Source organism: Anabrus simplex, chromosome 2 (genome assembly GCF_040414725.1).
Source record: "Anabrus simplex isolate iqAnaSimp1 chromosome 2, ASM4041472v1, whole genome shotgun sequence".
Taxonomy (NCBI): domain Eukaryota; kingdom Metazoa; phylum Arthropoda; class Insecta; order Orthoptera; family Tettigoniidae; genus Anabrus; species Anabrus simplex.
Window position 1 is genome coordinate 866,847,833 of NC_090266.1, and position 27,802 is coordinate 866,875,634.

General features: G+C 38.6%; 1 protein-coding gene across 5 annotated transcripts in view; it reads left to right on the top strand.

The window, feature by feature from the left end:
• The window catches only part of Mi-2 (chromodomain-helicase-DNA-binding protein Mi-2 homolog), a 743,946-nt gene that overhangs the window by 279,124 nt on the left and 437,020 nt on the right, over positions 1 to 27,802 (top strand). For 2 of the 5 annotated variants that reach the window (XM_067141602.2, XM_067141598.2), the window contains exons 7-8: positions 15,612 to 15,776; positions 16,832 to 17,110. In XM_067141602.2, the coding sequence (XP_066997703.2) occupies positions 15,612 to 15,776; positions 16,832 to 17,110 (444 nt within the window). The remainder of the gene's footprint in view (positions 1 to 15,611; positions 15,777 to 16,831; positions 17,111 to 27,802) is intronic. The other 3 variants (XM_067141599.2, XM_067141600.2, XM_067141601.2) reach the window with 3 other exon arrangements.

A 27,802-nucleotide genomic window follows, 5' to 3' on the forward strand; every position in this document is an offset into this window, starting at 1 on the left:
TGCCTGCAAAATTTTAACACGTATTATTTACAGAAGAATGGAAAAACAAGTTGAAGCTGAGTTGGGAGAAGATCAATTTAGCGTCAGAAGAAATGCAGGAACACATGAAGCAATCCTGACTTTACGTCTGATCTTAGAGGATCGAATCAAGAAGGACAAGCCCACGTGCATGGCATTCGTAGATCTAGAAAAGGCATTCGATAATGTTGATTGGACGAAGCTATTTATGATTCTTAAGATGATAGGGATCAGATACCGAGAACGAAGAATTATCTACAATCTGTATAAAAATCGGTCTACAGTGATAAGAATCGAGGGCTTTGAAAAAGAAGCAGCAATCCAGAAAGGAGTGAGGCAAGGCTGCAGTTTGTCCCCTCTCCTTTTCAGTGTTTACGTCAAACAGGCAGTAAAGGAAATCAAAGAGAAATTTGGAAAGGGAATCGCAGTCCAAGGAGAGAAAATCAAAACCTTGAGATTTGCCGATGATATTGTTATTTTATCTGAGACTGCAGAAGATCTCGAAGTTGCTGAATGGTATGGATGAAGTCTTGGATAAGGAGTACAAGATGGAAATAAATAAGTCCAAAACAAAAGTAATGGAGTGCAGTCGAACGACGGCAGGTGATGTAGGAAATATTAGATTTTGAAATGAAGTCTTAAAGGAAGTAGATGAATATTGTTACTTGCGTAGTAAAATAACTAACGATGGCAGAAGTAAGGAGGACATAAAATGCAGGCTAGCACAAGTAAGGAAGAGCTTTCTTAAGAAAAGAAATTTGCTCACTTCAAACATTGATATAGGAATTGGAAAGATGTTTTTGAAGACTTCGTGCGGACCGTGGCATTGTATGGAAGTGAAACATGGACGATAACTAGCTCGGAAAGAAAGAGAATAGAAGCTTTTGAAATATGGTGTTACAGAAGACTGCTGAAGGTGAGATGGATAGATCGAATCACTAATGAAGATATACTGAATTGAATTGGTGAGAGGAGATCGATTTGGCTAAATTTGACGAGAAGAAGAGATAGAATGATAGGACACATCTTAAGACACCCAGGACTTGTTCAGTTGGTTTTTGAAGGAAGTATAGGTGGTAAGAACGGTAGGGATAGGCCAAGGTATGAATATAACAAGCAGATTAGAGCAGATGTAGGATGCAATAGTTACGTAGAAATGAAAAGGTTAGCACAGGATAGGGTGGCATGGAGAGCTGCATCAAACCAGTCTATGGACTGATGACTCAAACACAACACAACAATTGGGAAATCACATGTTGCAGTTGACAACATATACAGGGTCAGTAGCTATTACAGTGATTGAATATGGGATATATTGCATAGGTTTACACTACATATGTGTAGTTAATATTAAATAAACTGTCAACTCGGAACACCTCTACTTATCCCCCAGAGGCTGCTGTATAATTCCAGGTTCATTTAGGCATTTACATCCTTGTATGATGACTGGAAATGCATAAACTTAGCTCTGTTAGATCAATAAGGAACTGTCTGATATTAGAGGCAGCAAATATAGTGATGATAGCCCAGCGTCAAGTTGTCATGCTGACAATGTGATTCTCCGATATCTGCCAACCGTCTGACTGTGTGGCAGTCATCTTGGCAGGCCTTAGGCACTTAACACGTTTCTGCCACCATGTTCTGAAAGACTTTTCTCAGGAGCTGTTTTGGCCATATGAGTCAAACCTAATAAATCACAAAAACATGTACATACAGAAAAAAAGTAAATATTACGCATGCAGAACAACATTTATTTATTGAAGCCTGGCATCGCAGGCAGTGCTTCGGATGTGAGGCTATCTGACGCTTTAAAGCGGCACACAATACTTTTCTTTTGTACTAAGTACACTGACTGACAGAGCAAATGCAACACCAAGAAGGAGTGGTTCGAAAGGGATGAAAGTTGGGGAAAAAACAGAGACGGCACGGACGAATAATTGATGTTTATTTCAAACCGATATGCAGGTTACACAATGCGCACGGCATCGACTCGGTAGGATGTAGGACCACCGCGAACGGCGATGCACGCAGAAACACGTCGAGGTACAGAGTCAATAAGAGTGCGGATGGTGTCCTGAGGGATGGTTCTCCATTCTCTGTCAACCATTTGCCACAGTTGGTCGTCCGTACGAGGCTGGGGCAGAGTTTGCAAACGGCGTCCAATGAGATCCCACACGTGTTCGATTGGTGAGAGATCCAGAGAGTACGCTGGCCACGGAAGCATCTGTACACCTCGTAGAGCCTGTTGGGAGATGCGAGCAGTGTGTGGGCGGGCATTATCCTGCTGAAATAGAGCATTGGGCAGCCCCTGAAGGTACGGGAGTGCCACCGGCCGCAGGACATGCTGCACGTAGCGGTGGGCATTTAACGTGCCTTGAATACGCACTAGAGGTGACGTGGAATCATACGCAATAGCGCCCCAAACCATGATGCCGCGTTGTCTAGCGGTAGGGCGCTCTACAGTTTCTGCCGGATTTGACCTTTCTCCACGCCGACGCCACACTCGTCTGCGGTGACTATCACTGACAGAACAGAAGCGTGACTCATCGGAGAACACGACGTTCCGCCATTCCCTCATCCAAGTCGCTCTAGCCCGGCACCATGCCAGGCTGCACATCTATGCTGTGGAGTCAATGGTAGTCTTCTGAGCGGACGCCGGGAGTGCAGGCCTCCTTCAACCAATTGACGGGAAATTGTTCTGGTCGATATTGGAACAGCCAGGGTGTCTTGCACATGCTGAAGAATGGCGGTTGACGTGGCGTGCGGGGCTGCCACCGCTTGGCGGCGGATGCGCTGATCCTCGCGTGCTGACGTCACTCGGGCTGCGCCTGGACCCCTCGCACGTGCCACATGTCCCTGCGCCAACCATCTTTGCCACAGGCGCTGCACCGTGGACACATCCCTATGGGTATCGGCTGCGATTTGACGAAGCGACCAACCTGCCCTTCTCAGCCCGATCACCATACCCCTCGTAAAGTCGTCTGTCTGCTGGAAATGCCTCCGTTGACGGCGGCCTGGCATTCTTAGCTATACACGTGTCCTGTGGCACACGACAACACGTTCTACATTGACTGTCGGCTGAGAAATCACGGTACGAAGTGGGCCATTCGCCAACGCCGTGTCCCATTTATCGTTCGCTACGTGCGCAGCACAGCGGCGCATTTCACATCATGAGCATACCTCAGTGACGTCAGTCTACCCTGCAATTGGCATAAAGTTCTGACCACTCCTTCTTGGTGTTGCATTTGCTCTGTCAGTCAGTGTATTTGTATAACAATGCACTATAAGATAAATCTGAAAGCTCATGATTGTAAATAATCATCCATTTGGTGCAAACTGCTATGAAGAAATCCAGTTTTATTGTGAAACAAATAATAGAAACGCAAACAGGGAAATTAAGGCCACATAATGTCTAGGAATGGCACAATTGCTGTGTACTTTGACTTCACATCTGTTTGTGTCAGTTGACACTGCACTGCGATTCTTTCTTAGTTTGCATACCCAGAAATATCTGTATGGCATTCTAATTAGTTTTGTCAATAATTTACTACTTTTTGGAAAAATACATTTTCTTACAGAAGATGAAAGTAGTCTATAAACTGGTTACCATTTGGCAAATAGGAAGGTTCTCCTTTTTATTAAACTGGAAACAACTCATTCCTATTGGATTACCTACCCAGTTTATTTCCTCTTCATTTGTGGATATTGGTTGGCAATTTTCACAAACACTGTCTTCATTCAGCGCACTGTTGTCACTTTCTCCCTCAGAATCCCCCCCGCCCCAGTCATCGTACTCGCTGTCATATCAGATTTGCTATCAGAATCCTCTACCATTTTAATTGCATCATCATTCGTATAAATTTGTTTCTCATACCCCTTCTTATGATGAGACAGACCAGGCTCTGACCTGCTCTTCTCCATTTTGAAGCACCACTGATTGCCACCTAGTTGCTGAGCAATAGAACTGTGCATGGCAAATTGTTCTAACAGTAACCTTCCTGGAGTGCCGACAAATCCACAGGCAGCAATTGCTAAGTCGGCACGTTTCTCAGTAGCTTTAGGAAAGTGGGATTAGGTATGCTTTACAGCAGTGGCGGTATTTCTGCATGTAGTAGCTTGACGCTTTAATGCGTCAGTTGCAGTGAATGTCTTAATACTGCAGAATACTCAATACCATTGAATGATCCATGCTCTGTAATTCTAGCAGAGGAAATAAAGGATAGGAATTTGGTTTTAATATTGGTTTTACTTGCATAAATTAATCCTACATGATGATGTATGCCAAAACTGAATAAAACATAAATTTGTTTTAAGAAATGCATCATAATCTTCACATGCTGTTGCAGAAGCATCCAGGACTCTCTACCTACAATAGCAAAGAAAAGTACAATTTTTTGTCAATTTGATATGTGCAGTAAAATATTTAATTCAATAATTGCATGCTCCCTTGCTTCGATTCATCATCACATCTCTAGCGGAATAATCTTATTTGTCGTCACCATCTTCCCATAGAGATTCATCCTCAGTTCTGTCGAGTGAATTCGCGATACTGCTTTTTTGGAAGGATTTTTCCATCAATGGTGGCAGAATAGAGTTCACCGCACATTTTACCCACTCAAAAATCAGAGCTGCATCCGGCCGCTTTATTTTTTCACACTGCATTAAGACCTGTTTTCAATCAGCCATCCATTGTGTATTGCTGTTTCAGTGCTGCTTTGAATGATCGGTTTATAAACACATCTAGTGGTTGGAGGAGGGATTTTAGGGCTTCAGGGATTATCACCTAATTAGTTTCCCCTTGTAGCATCTTCTGTCACACTTCTTGAGTTGTGTGTTTGTGGAAGCTGTCCAGGACCTAGATGTTAGGCCCCTTTAAACAACAAGCATCATCATCATCACCATCACAGTATCTGTGTGATATGACAAGTGCCAATTATGAGAATAAACAGGTGGTGTTGATACACAGAGACAGTGAAGGGTATTTATCATCTTCTTCTTTTATGACCACATAGGATCACTTTAGTCAGTCCGTCGTTCAGGTCTCTTTGAAGGGATTGTTCGGGCTTTGCGGTCCTCCCAGTACTTCTTCAGACGCTCTGATCTTCGTGCCCTTTCTTCAGTTGGAAATGTGCGTGTTGTTGGTTTGTTTTGTGTAAGGGTAAAGCGGAGGTTTGTATTCTTGAGTTTTGTATTCAATTTTATCTTATTTTTGGTGTCTTCTGTTGTAAGGCCTATTTCCTTCAGATCCTCTCTTACTTCTCTGATCCATTTACATCCTGTTGCGGTATTTTTTGAGACGAGATTGTGTTGTACTAGTTGTTTCAGAAGTCTCGAATCCTGCATCGTCATGATATGTCCAAGGAATCCCAGTCTCCTCTTACGCATAGTATCTGTAATGGGCTCTAGCTCTTTGTACACGACTTTGTTAGGTATTAACCGCCACTGTCCATCTTTCTGGTATTTTTTGTTGATGCAGGTTCTTCCAATCCTCCTTTCAATTTTCTGAAGTCTGTCAGTCTTTGATTGTTTATTCAGGTAAAAGTGTGTTTCTGCTGCATATGTAGCTTCCGGTTTTGTAACTGTGTTGTAGTGTTTTATTTTTGTATTTATTGATAGACATTTCTTTTTGTAGATATCCCATGTTAATTTTTGTGCTTTAGCTAATCTATTTGTTCTTGTTTGGATTGAGATTTTTTCATTTAGGTTATGTGTTATTACTTCTCCAAGATATTTAAATTGAGTTACTATTTTGATTTCATTACCATTTATGGTGACTTCTTTTAGCTGTGTTGGTTTTTGGGGCATAATTTCTGTTTTTCCAAATGGTATTTTGAGGCCAGTTTTATTTGCAATGTTTTGAAATTCTGATATCTGGGTTTTTGCTTCTTTTATGTCCTCTGCTAGTAATGCTAAATCGTCAGCAAAACCCAGGCAATTTGTTTTGATTTTTTGGCCAATCTTTATTTTGGGGGGGACATTTCCTGAACCATTCCCTCATTATCATTTCTAGAGCACAGTTAAATAATAGTGGTGAGAGCCCATCTCCCTGCCGTAGTCCAGTTTTAATTTCAAATGTCTTATGTTTCACCCCTAAACTTTACTTTTGATTTGGTGTTGGTGAGTCAATTTTATCATGTTTATTAATTTGGTGTGTAGTCCAAGGTGTCTTAAAATTTTAAACAGAGTTTCTCTATGGATGCAATCATAAGCTTTCTTGAAATCTACAAATGTTATCACCATATCTCTGTTTCTTCTCCTGTTATAGTCCATTATCAACTTAAGACTCATGATCTGATCAGGACAGCTCCTCCAGGGTCTGAAACCTCCTTGATATTCTCCTAGTTCTTTCTCATGTTGTAAACTTATCCTATTAAGGATGATTATTGAAAATATTTTGTATATTATGTCTAGTACCGAGATTCCCCTGTAGTTATTAGGGTCGGTTTTGTCTCCTTTTTTGTGCAGTGGATGAATGAGGGCTGTTGTCCAGTGTTCTGGTAGTTCTTCTTTAATCCAGATAGAGAGAAGTTGTTGATGGAGGGCAACTTTTGCTGCTGTTCCTGCATACTTCCAGATTTCCACAAAGGTCTGATCTTCTCCTGGCGCTTTGTAGTTTTTTTATTTATTCAGAGCTTGGTAGACTTCCTTTATTCTGGGGGGGGATTGATGTTCTCTGGTGATGTTTTTATCAGGGTGTTGGTGTCCAAATGAAGGAGTTCTGTAGGTTCCTCACAATTTAAAAGCTTGTTGAACTGTTTAGCCAGAATTTCTGCATTGTCTTTATTGTTATGGGCCAGCTTACCATCTTCAACCTTCATCAGTAGGGTCGGGGGTTCATATTTTTGGAGCTGTTTTCTGAAGGTTTTGTGGCAGTCCCTTGATTGAGTTTTAATTGTTCTTCAATTAACTGCAGGGTGTCCTTATGATGTTGACTTTTTATTCTTCTTAAGATTTGGGTAGTTTCTTTTTTCTGTTTTACTAGCTTTTGATACGATATTTCTGTTTTTTGGGACTGATGTAATAGCCATGCCTGATGTCTTTTCTCCACTGTTTCATCACATTCACTGTTCCACCATTGGTGTTTTTTACCTGGTTTAATTGGAGCCAGGTCTTCTGCAATTTGTTTAAGGTTGTGTACTAGGTCTTCAAGTTTATCTGTGATTTCTATTTTTTTCAGTTGCTTTCTGGTAATTTTTGTTGTTGATTAGCTGGGTAGCATCTATTTTTCTTTTAGTTTTAAGGGCTTGCTTTTGTTGTCTCCTCTGGGGAGTGAGTTTAATTTTACTTTTAACTACGTAGTGATCTGAACCTGTGTCTATTCCTCGGAGGACTTTGACATTATAGATCTCTTTGTAGTGGTATTTGTCCATGCAGACGTGATTCAGTTGCCATTCTCCTTTAGTGTAGTCAGGGTGTTTCCATGTTTTGAGTTTTTGAGGTTTCCTCTTAAAACATGTAGTTTTTGAGATTAAATTATGGTTTCTACACAGGTCAACTAGTCTCTCTCCATTTTTATTTGTTTTCTTGTGTGCTGGCCATTTTCCGATGATGTCACGGTATTTTCTTTCCCTGCCTAGTTGAGCGTTGAAGTTGCCTATTAATAATTTTATATGGTGTTTGGGGATGTTATCTATGGTCTGGTCCCATACATCCCAAAATTCTCCTGTTTCCTCCTGGTCTTTTGAGGAGTTGTTTTTATCATTAGTATTTGTATGTATGTTTAGTCCTCAGCCCGAAGGCTGGTTGGATCCTCAACAGCTCCGCCATTAGCTGTCATAGATGGCCTAGGCATCACTGAAGAGGCGTACTAGGGAAATGAGGAGCGAGGTAGTTTCCCGTTGCTTTCCTCACCGAGCCAGAAGTTGCTATTACATATCAGTCTGCCAAGCCCACTGAAATGCATGCACCAACCGACCCTATGAGCAATATTTTCACACCATTCACAGCAGGGACTGGCTGCAGAAGGAATGGCATTACTAGCATCACTCATACCTCAGTCACTTTCATTTTGTCAAAGCCAAGGTTAAAGCTGAGACAGATCAATGAAAGTAACAAGATTGCTCTAGCCCATACCAGAAGACATAGTGCACTGTAAACACTAGGTCCCGCCAGCAAAGGCATCATTAGTATTTATCTACATATATTGTGGGCATAAAAGGAAAAGGCACTAAGTCCAAAAATGGCCAAAATGAGTTATTAGTGGTACTATGTACAACAATGTGTGCTTCATCCACTGCGAAAAAGCTCCCAAGTCCTAGGTTTCACCATTTCTAGCATAACAACATGTAAGAAAGCAGCAAGTCCATTTTAAAACTAATATTGGTAGGGAAAAAGCATTAAGTGCACATAATGCCTTTTGGCTGTTCATTGAATGTGCATTCTTCAATGTATAATGTGCAAGCATAACGCAAGTCCATTACTGATCATGCATCTCACATTTTGCATGATCCATGTGGCAGTGGTCTGTAGTATTTAGTCCAGTTTAGTGACTGATTAATGTGTTCAATGTACAGTTAAAATAATATGAGTTTGAGTAGAGGAAGGAAATTTGTGCAGCTAGCATTGCAAAAGGACACCGAAGTAGTTGCTGGTAAGTAAATACTTTGATTCAGTCGTGTGTCATAACCAAATGGAGAAATATACTACCCTAATACAGTTTGGGGTTATGTTACTATGACTAATAACGGGGGATGGATACTTAATAGCTGAAATTAACTTTTAGGTTGCAATAAACAGTATGCGCCATCTACGTCAGAGGATTCACCAATCACAAGTGAACAAAATGCAGTATTGCAAGAATTACATGATGCTTTTGATAGTGATCTTTCAGATATTATGGATTTGGATTCTGATTACAAACTCGAATCGGAGGCCTACGAAGGTACGTTCTGCAATTTCGGTACGTGACATCCCTTAAAGATAATTTAATGTTGTACACCTATTACATCACAGTGGTTGTATTGTGTTGCAGATGACTATTACCTTAGCACCAAAGGAAGCAAAACTGAACAACTGTTCAATTTCAAACATTAATGAAGATTCCGCAATTCCTGTCAAGCCTATAAGGGTAAAGAGAAGCAGGTGGAAGAAAAGTAATCCTAGCAAATGGAAATGCAATATAGAAAGGAATAAACGTCGGGAGGGATTGTTATATAAAATAAAACGCGGTACGCCAAAATTCCAAGACCTGTGGACTGTAAGTGCAGATTTAAGTGTACCGAACGAGCAGAAAGATCTGCGTCTACAACTTCGCGGTTTATGAATACAGCTCAGTACAGAATTCTGCTTACTGTTTTGCATGGAATGAGTTATATGGCAGGAGGGGTAGTACAGAAATTGGTACCGGTTTGTCTCAATATCTCCATTCCCTTCCTGAACATGTTACTGAGGTGTCCCTGTTTTCTGACACTTGCGGAGGTCAGAACAGAAATCAGCACGTTGCAGCTATGATGCTCTGGATTGTGTAAACTACGCATCTTCAAGTAATAGAACACAAGTTCTTGGAAAGTGGCCACACTTACATAACGCCATAGAAAATGCCAAAAAAGTTTGTCCCTGTGTTCAGCATGCAGGACTGGCTTGCAATATTTCGAATTGCTCGATCAAAAAGGCTTTGGAATAAGAACGATCCTTACATTGTGAAGGACTTTAAATATTCTGACTTTATCTGTCTTCAGAAATTAATGAAACGGAGAGTCCAAAACAAATCAAAAGATGTTCTTGGCTACATAGTGAAATAGCTCGAAGTTAAGTGTTTCAAGTACACAAAAGAAACTCCATGGGTACTACAATATAAGTATGACCATTCTGAAGAATACAGAGCAGTTAACATTCTTGGAAAGGAACGACGACCTACTTGTTTAAAGCAACTACACACACCAATTTCCAATAAATTGCGCAAAGAAAAATGATCTTAAGTTATGTCGACGTGGAATTATCCCTGAGGAGCTTCATGGTTGGTACAACTCCCTACCAATATCTGACACATCAACTGACAGAATTCCAGAACCTGCAATAGAAGATAGCGCGAGTGATGACTCTGAGAATGACTTAAAATCCTACGGATGTGCATGTAGCTTCCTGAGAATTACAGATGATGTAATGCGCTATCAATTATCGTGTTCATAACATTGGGTTAAAATTTACTCCATAGGTTAAATAGATGAACATACAGTGAAATATATGTATAACTGGATAAAGACAAGAAAACCAGGTTTAAAATAACAGATTTTTCAGAACTAATCAAACTTTAAAATGTGTTTATCTCAAAACTATCATTTTGGACTTAATGCCTTTTCCTTGTGTGCCCACAGTATATGCTTTGTAATTAAGGTTCAACGGACTGACTGCAAATGGTAGCTTGGTCCTCGCTTTTGGATTCCCACTGTTTTCTTCTTGTTGTTGTTGTTGTTGTTGTTGTTGTTTTTAAATAGTCTTCCAGCAGTATTTTGTGTGTGTTTTATGTATATTTTGGTGTGTTGATGAGGTGCTTATGCACGGATAATATTATTATTATTATTATTATTATTATTATTATTATTATTATTATTATTATTATTATTATTATTCGGAATATAGTTAGTTACTTCAGAATCAGTGGAGTTATTGATGAAAAACTAAGTGCAGTTCCTACCTATTAGTTGTTTCCAGAAGGTTAGGTAAGGCCTGAAGCAGATGTACCAGTACACATCTTTATGTACACGCCCTGGGAGAGAGAATTATTATGCTCTATTAAAATTTGAGGGATCCATTCTGGTGAACTCTGGCGCCCATACTACGGACATTTCGATTAATTATTTTTATTATTTTATTTTATGTCATTTGTTTTATTATTGTTATTTCAGTTATTTTATTTATTCAGATATAATAATAGATTTAAATTGGCGCCCAGCATGGGGCGATTAAGTATTTTATTTTATTCGTATTTGATTATTTTAATCATATTGCAGTGGTTCTTAATTATTATTATGAAATAAAATTAAATGTCGTATGGCTTTTAGTGCCGGATATCCCAGGACGGGTTCAGCTCGCAAGGTGCAGGTCTTTCTATTTGACTCCCTTAGGCGACCTGCGCATCATGAGGACGAAATGATGATGAAGACAACACACACACCCAGCCCCCGTCCCATTAGAATTAACCAATTAAGGTTAAAATCCCCGACCCGGCCGGGAATCGAACCTGGGATCCACTGAACCGTTCAGCCAACAAGTCGGACATTATTATTTACATATATTTAATTTGGCTGCCCAACGTGAGGCTGAATGATTGGTACATCTGTTAGGCTTATAAGCGTAGGTACACTTGTCAGGTGTGGATGGAATTCTAAAAACAATGTCAGTGAATTGTTTTATATGTACGTGATATGTATTTTGGAGTATGAAGAAATGTTTTAGTGAGCCGAGTATTATAAAATTGAGGAATAGAAATGTTGTTAAAGTTCTTGGTACTATGAATCAGGATAAGAAAGGTCAAAAGAATTCCACCACATCGAGTCTATCCATTATCGATTGGGAACGACAGATGAGGAATCAAGTCATTTGACTCAAACTCAGCATGTAGGAGTTTTTAAGGGAAAAGATCAAGAGGAGGCTTCCATTCATAGTATGCTTCAGTCGCTATTTAAGCAGTTGTCTGGTATTAACAATAAAATCTATAATCAGAGCGTTGAATTGTTCAGTAAGATTGATAGAGAATGGAGTTAAAATCAATGAGTAACGAATTGTCGAGTAAGATCGATGAGAGGGGTAAAATGTTAAGGGAGGCATTTTAAAGCACTTGATAAAGTGGGGAGGAAAACTGATGATCAGATTGATTTTGAGATTAGGGGACGTGATGAAATTAAGGAAATTAAGGAAGATGCGTCGGTTGACTTACTTTGTGCTAGTGATGATGGTAATAGCATTGTGACGATTTGTGTTCTTGCGGAAGTTTCTGAAATTGAAGTTTTTCGTGAAGGTGATGAAGGTGGTTTAGTGAGTGAAGAGTGTTTATGGAGTATACATCAGAATGAGGATATTTTTGTTGATTTAAGTGAACGTGAGAAGATTAAGGTTAAGTCGATTATGTGTGAAAATGGTGACTTTCAGATTAATGAAATTCTGGTAAGAGGGTTGAGAGTAGCAATGTTGTTGGCATGAAGGTAGTGAAAGTAGGAGCCGATAGGGAAGGTGGTGAAGATGGATTAATTGTTGGGACATTAAGCAAGGTGAACTTCTTCTCTTTCTATCCTTCTCACCATTTCAATATGTAACTCTGTCTTTCAGATTTTAGATATTTTTATAACTTATCATGTCTTTATCATTAATTATATTTTTCTGTTCTTCTGGCTCAATTTTAGGCTGAACTCCATCAGGCACAAGCTCCTAAAACTTTTTTTGTATGTATGATAAACCTTTTTTTTAAAAAATTATTTCTCTCATAAGCATTTAAAATGTTATTGCCCCTAAAGAGAGTACCAGGATTAATATAGTTTGTATTCCATGTACATTACAGAATCATAATTCAGGTAGTAAATAAAGTTGTGTAGTCTAAAATGTCCTACATTAAATGATGTTTCCCATCTCCAATCTGCAAGTATTCAGTTCAGGTCTTCTCATTATCAGAAAGGAGTGAAACATCATATAGCAGTATTTCATCTTTCTTTTTTTTTTTTTTTTTTTTAATTAAAAAAAGTAAACCAATGAATGAGCCGAAGACTGGATTTTGATGTTCTTTCAATTTACCTCATCCATGTACATTCCTGCCACAGAACGGGTTCTCTAGTTGACATCTCTGAGCATTAAATGCAAATTCTTTTTAAATTGCAGGTTCAGAATATCCTCTTAACTCTTACAGTGCCAAGATGCCGATGCATCGGCACGTACATTCTGTACGAAAAATGCCAGGATGCCGATTCCATCGGCACCCTCTTATAAGTGGTGTAGTTATGTAGTAAGGCGCTAGATTGTGTCACAAATCAAGTAGAAAGAAGGTAGAATGTTCGTAATTCCTCCTTATGTCATTAGATGGCACTGACATAGTTTCATTTTTGTTAATTTACTCGTCGATTGCGAGTGTATGATCTGTGAGCGCTTGACATCTATGATCCAATATGGCAGCCTCCTTGTTTGCTTATGTCCGCTTGTTGTGACTTGTTTCAAATAATTTTACGTTCTAATTGACACATTTGAGTTATTTATCGTAATATATTAATTTTGTTATTATCTCTACTGCAGTTATAATTACCTAGCAATTTATTTAGGTCGTAGTAAAGTTGTAAATAGTACAATTATCACAACAAGGCATGTCGTCACGTAGGCCTAATTCAGGAGAAGAAATTGAGGAACTTTTGGGTTGCTTTGAAGATGTAAGCGACTCTAATTTTATCGAAAGTGTTGATTATGATATTTTTGGGGTCTTTCGGTAGCGCACCAGAGAATGATGGAGCCGTGCCGTTGGCTAATGGGCTTACAACATTTCGTGCAATGTCAAAGTGTTATAGTGACAGTGCTAATGAAAATGACAGTGACAGTGAATTAGATGATTCTTGGACTGAATGCATATTCATTGAAAGTAATGTTGTCCATCCCCACCATTTTTATCAAATCCCAGGGCCTAAACACGTAGGGCTACCTCAATCTGATGCTCCGCCCATAGAATATTTCAATCTGTTTTTTTACACTTTCATTTCTGACACTATTAGTTGATTTTGTATGTTGTTCTGATCTTCTGAACTGTTCTGTAGTAACAAATACTGCTACTAGACACAGTTCTCTCAAATGATAACTATTACTCTCCCAAAATTCATAAAATATTCAATCGTTGACAGGTTACACTGTTCGTGTCTTTCTCTCCACATGTTCAATATTTTTGGAAATTAGTTTATAAATTGTAAAGTAGACTTACATTAACAACATAAATTGGTATATATGATCCCAGATATGAGTTAAGATTAAATATCTTCACTTGTCACTTTGGGTTTAGTGTAAAATGTGCTAATTAATTTCAAAATATTTTTTTCCTTTTTTAAATAAAAAATAATTATATTTTTGTGCACATTATTCCACGAAATTTTGTTTTTTGAAATGCAAGTCACGTGTTTATATTCCTTGGAGTATATCAAGCTCACATGCCAAATTTTACCTCCATATCTTTTAAACTGAGACGTAAATAAAATATTTTATACAGTGATGCAAAATCCATTGAAACATGCTTGGCATTCTATGCATATGATGAGCTATTATGGGTCGGCATCCAAAGGGTTAATATTCTTAAACACGTGATGGTATTTCCTTCTGCCTACAAATTCAATGGAATGGTTCCAGCATTTATTGAAACTAGCACTAGTTGTTAGGCTAGCCTACAAAATTTAAAATATAACTAAAATGTTATTTCCTTGTGATGTTTCTTTAGACTCACATTTAGTTGTCAGGCAGTTTGTTCAATCTTTATATTAATTGATCTCCATATTTTTGCTAGTGATTCGTAACATTATATTGTATTAATCATCCACTTCATCATCCTTCCTTCTGTAGTACTAATAGTGACATTAATTTGACTTTCATTTATGATTTTATTGTAATTTATATGTCAGTAAATGTTTATCTAGCTGCTGTTCTGATGCTTGCATGAAAATATGTATTTGTTTATGTGTATTTTCATAAATGTAATAGATAATCTGGCTTAATACATATAAACTGTTCAGGAAAAATAAATTGAATTCAGATCATTGTTCAGTTCAGTTCAGTGAAGCTGAAACTTACTTTCCTAGCAAGCAGCTGACTGATCTTACACTGGGTCTCTTGCTCACCAAAGCATTGGCTTAACCTATGAATGTTTAGTACTTTAGCCTCATGATTGGTTCATGATAGACTTTGGGCAGTTGTGCTATTGCCAGGTTAAATCTTCAGATTATTTTCTCTAGTCATTTGATTGTCCCTCAGTTCTGTCTCCCTCTATTGCAGTGATTTTTATTTATTGTGATAAACATTCAGAGTATCATCTTTTGGACCCTATTTAATAAACATCATTTTGAGATGGTAATGCATTTTTGGGTTAAATATGTATGTGGATTTTATTTTTGTATGTAATGATATATAGCTGGTGATTTTCATGAATTATTAATCAGCAGCTAGGCTTTATTTTTGGGAATGGTGTAATGTATCCTCATTCGAATTCACTTTGTAAGGCTGCTGGTCCTAGAATCTTTGAAGATGATTAGCAGTTGAGATTTGAATGTTTACTCCTTTCTAATGAATGGTTTACTCCGCAAGATATATTTGAGTAGTGTCAGAACTATTTTTCACAAATTGTTGGTGTTACTTATTTTATCTAGTTTTTTTTTTTGTTGGTCATTAATACACCTAACTCATTGAAATAGTTTACTGGAAGCTCTGTCATTAATGGTGACACGGAACTATTTCCCTATTAAGACCTGTAAATACAACTGTACGTTAGTGAGGTTTGCTGTAAACTTCCATGGTTATTCCTAGCAAATACTTACCATTCTGGCACCATGGCCATAACCTATCTTATCCTAACCTTTAATGATTCCTAGTCACGATTAGCTTCAGTACAGAAACATGGGAGGTAAAAACAATAATTGTTTTCTCAGACTGATGGGGATCTTGGCTTGGATGATGACGATGATGATGAGCCTGAGGAGAAGATGAAAAAAAAGCGTGCCAGTCGTTGCAAAAAGACCAGTAAGAAGAATTCAAAGGTTCCTACACTGAAGATAAAGTTGGGTAAACGCAAGAGAGGCAGCTCCGTGAGTAATGTTCGTATTTTTTTTTTAAATTCTCAACTAACTCCCTCTGTAATCCAATACTAGTTTCAAATTTTTTCAGAACATATTTAATATGGGAATGCTCTGATATTTAGTATGGGAATGCTCTGAGATATGAAGTCCCATATCAAGCATTGCTCTGCTGGTGAGACTTTAATCAGGATGATCCCCAGTTCTTAGACGTGTGGTGTACAACAATTGTAAACATTTACTTACACTTTATTGCTTGTTATTTTTATTTGTATTCACTACTGACAGTAACAGTGGTTTTTCCACCTTGCCCATATCTGTTCTACACAGAATAATGATATCAGTTATGCATGTCCCTTCTTCATACATCACCAATTTAGCACTTCTCTAATCTGCAAGTATTCAGTTCAGGTCTTCTCATTATCAGAAAGGAGTGAAACATCATATAGTAGTATTTCATCTTTTTTTTTTTTTTTAATTAAAAAAGTAAACCAATGAATGAGCCAAAGACTGGATTTTGATGTTCTTTAAATTTACCTTGTGTATTCAGAAATTGTGGTTTTTAAATAACCTCATTGTCCAAACAGAATTTTGTTCTTGCTGTCTCTTGATATGATACTTCTATGTATTAAGCCAGATATTTCTGCTAATTTCTGGTTAAATTGTGGACAGGGATTAGACTGTTGTGGTAATTTCTCTGACCTGTAGGTGCTCAAACTGGGATGTAATTTATATCAGGAGAAAGCTCGAAGAATAAGAGTTATACTGAATCTCTCCCTCTAACTAAAAAAAATGTGGCTTAGCATGAACCGCTTTCCAGCCTTATGAATCTTGTTTCTCTTGAGAAGTAGAAGAGCATAAAATTTCTTATTTAAATTTTATGACCAGTATATCATTGCTTAGTAAGAATCGTGATATATTTTGTTCAGTTGTTATATCATTTCAGTTGAAGTTGCAGCCAGTTTTGCAACTCAAGCAAAGCATCTGAACTTAAGAGATATCCTCACAGCCTCAGAAACATTAAAAATGTGTAGTCTAACATAAAATAAACTTAAAAAAATGTTCTCCCATTTCAGGAAGAAGAGGGTGAGGTTAGTGGTGGCTCAGATCGTGATTCCGATGCTGAATTTGAGCAGATGCTGCAGGAAGCAGAGGAAGCATCTAAAACACCGGATGAAGGTGGAGATGAAGAATGCGAGAGTGGTAGTGGCGATACTCCATCATCTAGTCAAGCACCTGCTCCCCGCCGAAAGGCAAAGACAAAATTTGGCAATAAAAGTAAAAAGAAAAAGAAAACTAAAACTACATCCAAATTTCCTGGCGGGGAAGGAGAGGATGGTTATGAGGTGAGAAATGTAAGAAATATTCCCATAACTTTGTGTGAATTTTGTTATTAGAACTAGAATAAGTAATTGTGTATGTTTCTCTGCTTTAGCTTGCTGTTATTCACATTTTAATTTTTGTAGTATATTCGAAGTTATCAGGATTAGATGGGCATTAAAAATAGTTTTCACATGCTTCACAGAATAGGACTCAATACACATCATTACCAAACTCTTTAATGGCTTTAATTATTTTGGATTTTAATGTTGCCAATTCTTCAGGCATGATGAAATAATTACCTTGTAGGTGTCAAGAAGATACAGTAGAACCTCGATAATTCAAAATCAGTTAATTCAAAATCCCGCCTAATTCGAAGAAGCTCTCGTTTCCGGAAACATGAGATACAGTTTTGCATGTTATTTAAATTGTTTAATTCGAAATACGGATAATTCGTAATTCAAAGTACATTGTCGGCCCCATTACTTAATTCGAAACTGCCTTTACAATTTAAAACAATAGTATGTTACAGAGTAATTTCAACTCGAAATTTATCTGCTCCGCTTCATAATACAGTAGAACGCACATTCCGGAACGTGGACGGGTAGCTTTCCGCACTTACAATCACTTCGGTGGGTCTACAGTGCGCTTCACGATTGCTAAGTTGAATGAAAGCGGAATTCTTTTGTATTCAACCTTTTAAGGAATGCCGTAATATCACGCAACAAGCAGTGTGCAGGAAAACAGAATCCGCGAACACTGGCGATGCCGACAGTTGACGAAAAACGTGGCTCATATAATAAATTCGTAGGCACCGACAAATATTGTCATTGCCGGTAAAACTGCATTGCTTTATTTTAATGCGAGCCCAAACGGTCTTATGGTTTTAAAAGAAAAATTGCCAGCCGGGTTATCGTACAAGGGTGAGGGATTGGGGTCATAGTAGTGTGTTGCAATGCACATGGGCGCGAGATAGGATAGTTCGATAAGCTACATTGTTTTAAGGGCGTCGGGCACTTTCCATGCCAGTACAAAGCATCTAAAAATGCAAACAGTACAGAAATCCAAAAAGATAATGCATTTGCACAGGGGAACCGGCATAATTTATTCTCGTCTTTGAATTGTGCGATTTTTTTTCTTTCGTTGCGTGAGGTTATGTTTGTCAATGATTTATTCAAGTGCATTATTTGAACATTGTAAATGCACCTTGTTGGATACATTTCGGAAATAGTTTTTTCCATGGCATATGAAAGGTTTAAACGGTGAATCGAGGTGATTGCATGTATTAATGGGTCTTAGAATACTTTGTGACGCGGCAAGTGTTTACATTTCTGAAGTACGAGAGAAGTACCATGGCGGGAAATTGTACAAGGATAGAGTCATAGGAAAGTTTGATTTTAAGGGCATCGGGTACTTTCTATGTAAATACAAGGCATATAAAATGCATACAGTATAGTAATCCAGTTAATAAAGCACTTGCACAGGGGAGCCAGCATAGATTTCTCCTCGTTTTTGAATCGTTCTTTCTCTCTCTCTCTTTCTTTCGTTGCACGAGGTCATGTTTACCAGTGAGATATCCGAGTGCATTATTTGAATACTGTAAATGCACCTTCTTGGATACATTTTGAAAATAGTTCTTTTTTCATGGCATTTGAAAGGTATAAACTGTGAATCAAGGTTAACTGCATCCTGTAACGGGCCTTAGAATATTTTGTAACGCGGCAAGAGTTGGCACTTCTGAATTGCGAATTGGTGGTTAATTCGAAATCACGTAATTCGAAGTCCCATTTTTGAGTCCCAACGACTTCGAATTAACAAGGTTTTACTGTACTGCTGAAAACTATTGTGCCACTTGCAAAAATACCAGATTTCAATGGAGGATTCATAAGCTCATTTTAGCTATTTTCATTGGAATACTAATTTCATAAGAGATAAACAAATAGCCATTTCTAGGCATTATACATCACAATAATTTGTGCGATTTGTGATATCTATTTTACAAATTGTTTTATGTCGTGCTGACTCAGAAAGGTCTTATGGCAATGATGGGTCAGGAAAGGACTAGGAGTGGAAAGGAAGCGGCTGTGGCCTTAAGGTACAGCCCCAGCATTTGCCTGGTGTGAAAATGGGGAAACCACGGAAAACTATCTTCAGGACTGCTGACAGTACAGTTCGAACCCACTTTCTCCTGAATACTGGATACTGACCAAGCGACTGCAGCTATCGAGCTCGGTGTTTGTGATATCTGAAGCATCGCTTTGCAGTCTCAACTCCGTTAATTTATAACTGTTAGGTTCTTCAGACTTCCAAAACTCAATTTTGAATAAATTAATTAATTTAGGAACTACCTGAAAAAGAAGCCATAATGGTAACAGAATTATACCTTAGAAAAAGAACTTAATTCAGGTGCCCATACAGTTTTCAGATTCATAGCTAAATCCCAGCTTTGAAAAATTAGAATTGCATACTAATTTTATACCATATGCTTAATTCCATCGGTACTATTTGTAACATGAACTAAAAACGATTTATCTCTCGGTTTGTTTTTTTAATTTTGTTTAAAAAATCCTTGTTCCAGGTTATGATACATCCTCCATACCTTGGACACTTGTTTGTTTTAACTTCTAGACCATGTTTGGATGGCTATTTACCTTACCTGGGACATTAGAGAGTACACAGTTGTTTACATAAACAATAGTAGTAGTAGTAGTAGTAGTAGTAGTAGTAGTAGTAGTAGTAGTAGTAGTAGTTTTATTGAACCTCACAGGTTTCCACCCAATACATGGCTCGAATTTGGAATATCCTAAGCCAATTACAGGATGCTAAAGGACAGTACATTAGAATGTAGTAAATGACACAAAATGAAATAAAATGAAACTAAAATAAAATAAAAGGCAATCATTCCCCATATGCACTGCCATATGGCCAATGGTCAGCCCTTATTAGTGATCCATAGGCCTGGGCATGCAATGGGCATAATTGGACAAATAAACAGAATAAATGAACAAAACAAAATAATAATAATAATAATAATAATAATAATAAAACTAAAAGAAACACGCTTTTCCTTGGACATGCCATGAGGTCCATAGGATACCCTGGAAATATGACCCCCAAGGCGAGGGTCACCACAGTAGTCATCCAAAGTCCCTGCATGCCACATCCAGTGTCCTCCCTGAATATTCATATTGCCTTTTCAGAATATGCAGTTTAAATAAAATAGAATTCAAATACCTAATGAAGTTGAAATAAAATAAAGGCATTGGGAATGATGACTTTCTTGTCCCTCCTGTCTAATCACTCAGGCCTTTGCACATTTAATTCCTCATACCATTACTTCGCTAGCTGAGTCAAGACTTACACTTCATTCTGGTCACGTTGCATCCTTATCCTTGAACTACTTCTCTGTTCGTATTTAACCATGCTTAATCTAATTTAAATACCAAGCCATTCTCCACATTAAATTTTGCCATCACATCCACCGGACCAAAATTTACCCACCCTGCCTATTTACTGAACACACAAATAGCATCAACTCACCATTACTTCCAAATCAAAATTACCCTCCAATCACATACCACCAACTTTATCTCTTCCATATCATACTTTCCAATCTCATACCTCACACACACACCTCATTCATAATCACTCTTCTCTCTGCCATAACATATTCCACCACTTCTCCATCTCCCCACTTAAATTCTGCGATTATGTATACCATAAACCTCCAAAACACATTTTACCATTAACTTCCCTATACAAACACATACCCCCATATACCATCAACTCCATCTCTCACTCATACATTTCAATTACAACATCAGCAATAAATAAACGTTTAATGTAATTTAAAAACCAGGCCATTTTCCACATTAAATTTTGCCATCACGTCCACCAAACCAAAATACCAACCCTGCCTACTTACCGAACACACATATAGCATCAACCCACCATTACTTCCAAATCAAAATTACCATCAACATGCCAAAATTACCCTCACATACCTCCACATACCATCAACCCTATCTCTTACTCATACTTTTCAATTACAACATCAGCTATAAATACACACACTTCATTACCTACCAAAAACTACCACCATGACCGTCAAATTCACTATACAGACATCTACCTCCAACTCCACCACATGAACACACATCTTTGACAACCATGCCCTTAGTTACTTACTAACTTTATTATAGTTTTTGCTTCTTGTTACAATACTCTCATAATTTTTTTTTAACTCCCTACAGGTCCCTTAAGCTTCAGCTCCTCCCTCTGCTCATACCCTGTTCGAGTCTCTCCCAGGATGCCTCTGACTTTACCTTTTTACCCCGCGCTTCACTGCTTTCACTTCTTTGCCTTTCCTCTTCACTGTTTATGATCACACTTTCACTATGTTCCTCTCCCTGCCTTTCTTCATTCTGCTCCTCTTCTCTGGCTGTGTCCCTAGTTGGATCCCTAGACCTTCCTATTCTCACTCCATTGTCCACAGTACTTTCCTTTTCACTGCTTATAATCATACTTTCACTATGAACCTCCCCTGCCTTTCTTCATTCAACTTCCTGATTCCCTTTGTATTTTCCTTTTCACCCTACCCGTCTCTTCTCTCTCGTTTTCTATAGTTTGTTCTTCTTCCACTCTTTTCCACATACTCATTACTGTGTCTTCCTCCTGTTTCATCTTTACTTCTAGCTCCAGTAATTTAGTCACAGTCTAGATTCTTCTGCAGCTGCCATTAGTCACTATTAGTTCCTGTCACCTGATATAGGCTCTTACTCTTAGATGTCTAGCTCGTACCTTATGTTTCTTAAGAATTTTAGCGTTCCTGATTCCCTTCACTTCCCATGTTTCTCTTGATCCATATTTTTTCCCTCTGTATATTACCCGCATTTCCAATCACTATATCGGCCATCAACATGGATAACAGTTGCACTTTAATAGGTCTATTTCCTTTTCCTTTCCCTATTCTCTCCACATCGTCTATGTCTACTTCACTAAAATTAATTTTCATTTTCCCCTGAATTAAATCCACCACTTTGTAAATTATAAGCACTTTGTCCTCCCTCTTCTCCTCTGGCACACCATATGTAAATAAGCAATTCTTTCTACGGTTTTGACTACTGGTTTCTACTTCTGTTTTAAGCTTCAGCACTTTCTCTTCTAATCGTCCTATTTTCTCCCTTCTTCAGCGTTGTTTATCACTTTAGATGTTGTGTCCTCTGCCTTTTCCCGGAACCATTTCTTCATTTTGTCGAACTCCCTCGTTTGCTCTTCTATCATACTTTTTATTTGCTCAAAGGGACACACTTCTTATTAATACTACGTTTTCCAAACTCATGCTTCCACTGTAGGTCGGCCCGGGGTTCAATTCCACACCCCCGATCCATAGCATTACTATAATCACCGCCGCTGTCAGCATCATCTCTTCCTTCATTCCCAATTCCATTCTATACCCTCCTGTTTTCACTTCTTCTATCTTCCCTGCCATCTTCCTTTAATTGCCCTGTATTGCTCCACACCGATCATCTTCTATAAACTCTTCACTTCTTACTTGCACTCCACTCCGGCGCTCCCTTTTACTCTCTACCAGGACCCTGTACTCAACATGTCCGCGCTTGTCAGTGGCATAAACAATATTTCACCAAATAAAAACCTTCTATTCATGTACAGAGATGGTTTGTGTGTGATAACAATGCAAGCTTCCATAGAAATTAAAAAAAAAAAAAAACATTAAGAAACATCTGAAAAAGTTATTTTTACAGAACAAAAGTGTATCTAGTCCTGAATTCAGACACTGGTTTCTCAACCCTTTTAATTCTTTCTAATGGAATACAGTTATCAACATCCTCTAAATTAAGGAAAATGAAAACATCTTGGGGACGCCATGTAGTTCCACGTGTAATTAATTTTGTAGAAGGAACTGTCATTGTTTTTGCTTGGTATTCTTCCCATAAATATCCTTTTGTGTTCCTTTTCCTTGGTTTGATCATAAACAAATTCAACAATAACAGAGTTATGATTTTTAACATGGGTTGGTAGCTGGTCACCGCTGTTGTTCAATTCCATGTCAGTGTCTGCATGCACTTCTGCTGGTTTGCAATTGTTGCAGTATTATTACATGATATAAACTTCATTCCATATTGATTGTCTCAATTATACATTGTAAATGTTCAATTATACATTATAAATGTTTAATCAGTCGTCTTATTCAATACATTGTAGTATACTTCATCTGTAAAGATGTGTTTCTATATTAACCGAGCATATTTCAACTTGTTTTTAGACTTTTCAGTGGGATATATATATATTTTTTTTTTTTTTTTTTTTTTTTTTTTGCTAGTTGCTTTACAGCGCACCGACACAGATAGGTCTTATGGCGATGATGGGACAGGAAAGGGCTAGGAGTGGGAAGGAATGGCCGTGGCCTTAATTAAGGTACAGCCCCAGCATTTGCCTGGTGTGAAAATGGGAAACCACGGAAAACCATTTTCAGGGCTGCCGACAGTGGGGTTCAAACCTACTATCTCCCGAATACTGGATACTGGCTGCACTTAAGCGACTGCAGCTATCGAGCTCGGTCTTCCCAGGATTTGAACCTTAAAATACAATGTGTTACATTCAATGATTTAGTAGTTAAAATATTAGACATTTGGTACAATAAGTCTGATACTGAGTTCTAATTATATATAAATAAAACATAATTCAAGTGTGTCTTGAGGTATAATCTCTTATCTTCGTTTAAAATCATGCCATATGTTAAAAATCTCCACAATTCCTCAACAGTGAGTTGATTCCATTTTAAACTTGTTGCACCTGGTGGTTGTATACTAATGTGTAGGAGGTAAGTGTATATTACATTCTTGTTTTGAGATATTGATGTTGGTTGAGTTCCACCAATTAGAGTATCAGTGTAATCTATAATAAAAATGATAAAATATATAATACGTTGGAAAAAGTGACATGTTGTAGACATGATAGTGTATAGGCTTTTGGGCTTATGCCGTGTCAAGAAAATAAGGTGAAATTCTTAACGTTTTGCAGAAAACTGTGCTCTGCATCCTCAGAAGAAATCTCGACTGTCCACGAGAAAGGCTTCTTAAACAATGACACTTTGAATTTCGGAACGTTATAATAAAGTGGAAATGGTACATTCATTTGCCACCAGAAGGCCCCCGGGATGTGGCACAACGCTACCGTTCGAAGCGGAAGCTGACTGAACCATCACAATCAGCGGTTCACATATCATGTTTGCGTAACATATTTCGTCAACAAGCTGTCAACCATAACCCTTCAATCTAATGCACTTTTGGTGAGTTTCGATGTGGAGTCCTTGTTCACTGAAGTGCCAATTGACTCGGTCATGTCTATCATTGAACACCTGTTCCCTGAGGACATTACTAAGCTATTTTACCACTACATGACGTCCAGCTATTTCTTGTGGGGTGGGAATTTTTATGAACATACGGATGGAGTGGCTATGGGAAGTCCACTTTCGCCCGTAGTGGCTAATTTCTTTATGGGGCATTTTGAGGAGAAGGCTATTGCTTCGGCGCCTGTCAAGCCTATGATATGTTGATGTATTTGTGATTTGGACAGAAGGTCCTGAGAAACTTCATCTATTTCTAGACCACCTACATCAGCAACATCCGTCAATAAAATTCGCTATGGAGATGGAGTCGGACGGATGCCTTCCTTTCTTGGATGTTCTAGTAAAAAAGAAACTGGATGGCTCCTTAGGACATACCGTCTATCGTAAGCCTACCCACACAAATCGCTATCTTCATGCGGATTCTCACCACCATCCAGCACAAAATCAAGGCATCCTCACAAATTTGTGAGTCATCACATATCCAGATGGAGATGGACACACTCAAAGTCGCGTTTAAGGGTAATGGTTACAGCGATTTGCAGATTCATAGAGCCCTACATCCCAGAGAAATGACCAAGCAAATCTCACAGAAAGAAGAAGTGAAGGGAACTGCCTACTTGCCTTACATTCACAACACCACAGATCGAATTGCCAAGGTCCTCCGCAAACACAATGTAAAAACCGTGTTTGGCACCGCCACTAAAGTTGCTCACAGTCTGAGTAAAACCAAGGACAAATTGTCCCTACTTTTACATCCTGGTGTATACGAAATTCCCTGTATGAGCGGTAAAATATACATCGGCCAAACATGCCAGTCCATTGGTACCCATATCAAGGAACATGAACGTAATATTCGTCTCAACCAACCTGACAAATTGGCAATAGCTGAGCATGCTCTATCGTCGGGTCATGATGTCATTTTCCAAGATGCTCGAGCTCTTACCCGCACTAGACACTATAGGTCCAGGATTATACGGGAAGCTGTGGAAAGACGTAGAAATCCTAACAATTTCGACAGGGACACCGGCTGTCAATTAAGTAATACCTGGTTGCCAGCCATTAAGAATTTACGTAGGTAAGATCCCTTCCCTGCCCCTTCACTATTGTTATTTCGTCTCGGTGTTTTCCAAATTTGTGCGTTTCTCGTTGCCATATGTTTCATTCCAGGCTTGTATCTATGTCTTACACGTGTCATATGTTACGCAAACACGTTATGTGAACCGCTTAGTCTGATTGTGATGGTTCGGTCAGCTTCTGCTTTGAACGCTAGCGTTGTGCCACGTCCTGGGGGCCATCTGGTGGTGAATGAACGTACCATTTCCATCCCTTTATAATACCAATATTATATTGGTTATTGGTATTATAATATAAATTATATTATAAATTTATATAAATTTACTCATTCGGAACAAATATTTCAGATTCCATATGGGAATCAACATCTATATCATCTGATGGCCAAGCAGGCATCAATTTTTAATAATGAGACAAAGTTTCTCATAGTGCATTGGCACTGCCGGTGGCTACAATTAGCCTACGCAGTGGCCTCCACGGTATGCACTAGCCAGCGTCTTGGTAGGTGTGCTAGGTACCAACTGATGAGCCCAGCCTAGCGCACGGGGGCGAAACGCTGGCAACCAGGAATGACTGAGTTACCTGGAAAATTTATAATGTCCAATAATGGACCATTTATATTGGTATTAGATCTATCTATGTCGGTACAACGTAAAACAAATTAAAAAAATAGTAATAATTTCCTTACACTAGTTGAGGTTCAAGGGCCTTCATGATATTTGATCCTCGATCGGACGTCAAACAGATGTTATGTAAGTTGACACAAGTAACACCACCTGCCTTTGGTTCTGGAACTTGGTGATCAAGGAGTGGTTTACACATGAATGAAGGTGAAAATATTTTAGGTGGAAACCAATATGACCTGAATTCAAGAATATTTTCATGTTTATTTTATGAATATTTCGTGTGGTGGGTGCTCTGCGAGCAGACAGTATATATCTTGACCAGACAATTTGAATCAGTGTTGTGGACAAGAAAGTGGTTTTATCTTTCTAAATCCACCCATACCAGGTCTCTTACAACATTCTTCTGAAAATAATCCATGGAGATTTTCACTTGTTACATAAATTAACTACACATAACTAGGAATGACAGGTACAGGTTGCTGCTTGGGCATTTGCATAAGTTGATGCCATGCTGCACTACAGTTAGATTTCGTATGGAGCATGCATCTTCATAAATGATGTGAGCAAGCTCATTGTCGGGTGTTATTCATTAAGAACCTCCTAATATTGTGTACGAGTTCAAAAATTATGAAGAGAGGGAGAGTGTTGTTTGCTATCCATCCATGAACTCATTGGGCTACTATTTTTAAGTGACATTTAATAGTGTGTATTATGTGGATATACAGTATTGCACCTCTTTTACACTTTTCGAGGGATGCAAGGAATACTGGTGTAAATGGGGGGGGAGTGTAAATCATGGAAAATAATTTATATACACTGCCAGAAAGAAACAAAAAAACATGCAACATCCTCAAGAACTGTGTTCACTGGCACAAGGGTATAGTATATGCATACTGAGGGGTGGTTGTGTTAGTGATTCATTTGTCAAGGACATCGATCAGATGACACTCGGAAGCCCTGTCCCTGTGCACTCAGTATTAACTCTGCAGGCAGTAACTGAGCTGAGGTTAAAGGTGAACAGTGTTTGCAACAGTCATTCTAGGGTACAAGCATGCATCACCGACAAGTACGTGCTGCTGTTGAACAACTACAGCCATTTGAACAGGGTCACATAGTGAGCCTGCGGGAAGCTTGATGGATGTATTGACGAATTGCTCCACTTGTTAAGCACAGTGTATGAGTGGTATCTCGTTACTTTCAGCAGTGATCTGTGGAATATCCCCACACCGGTAGACCAGACTCCGGACGTCCGTGTATTACAGACGCACATCAAAATCGTTGCACTGTGCGACCAGTAGTGGCGGACCAAACATCGTCCAGGAATGAAATCCAGTCGCATGTTGCACCTGCTGTGTCACCTGAGACCGTTGGGAACTGTCTGCTTGCAGCAGGATTACAATCATGTGTGCCTCTGTCCAGGCTAGTAGATTATAGAGTTATTCATGCATAAACCCACCCATGCATTTATTCAGAGAGTCGAATGCTCTCTCCTCAGTTGGTGGTTGTCTGTGACTGGGAGAGAAGTGTTCATGCATTCATGTAGCCATATGCATAGTGTCTGTGAATATGGAGGAGAACTCTGTACAGACTTATGACAAATAAATAAATTACATTACTGTCCAGGCTACCACTGACACATGACACCTCCAGGCACG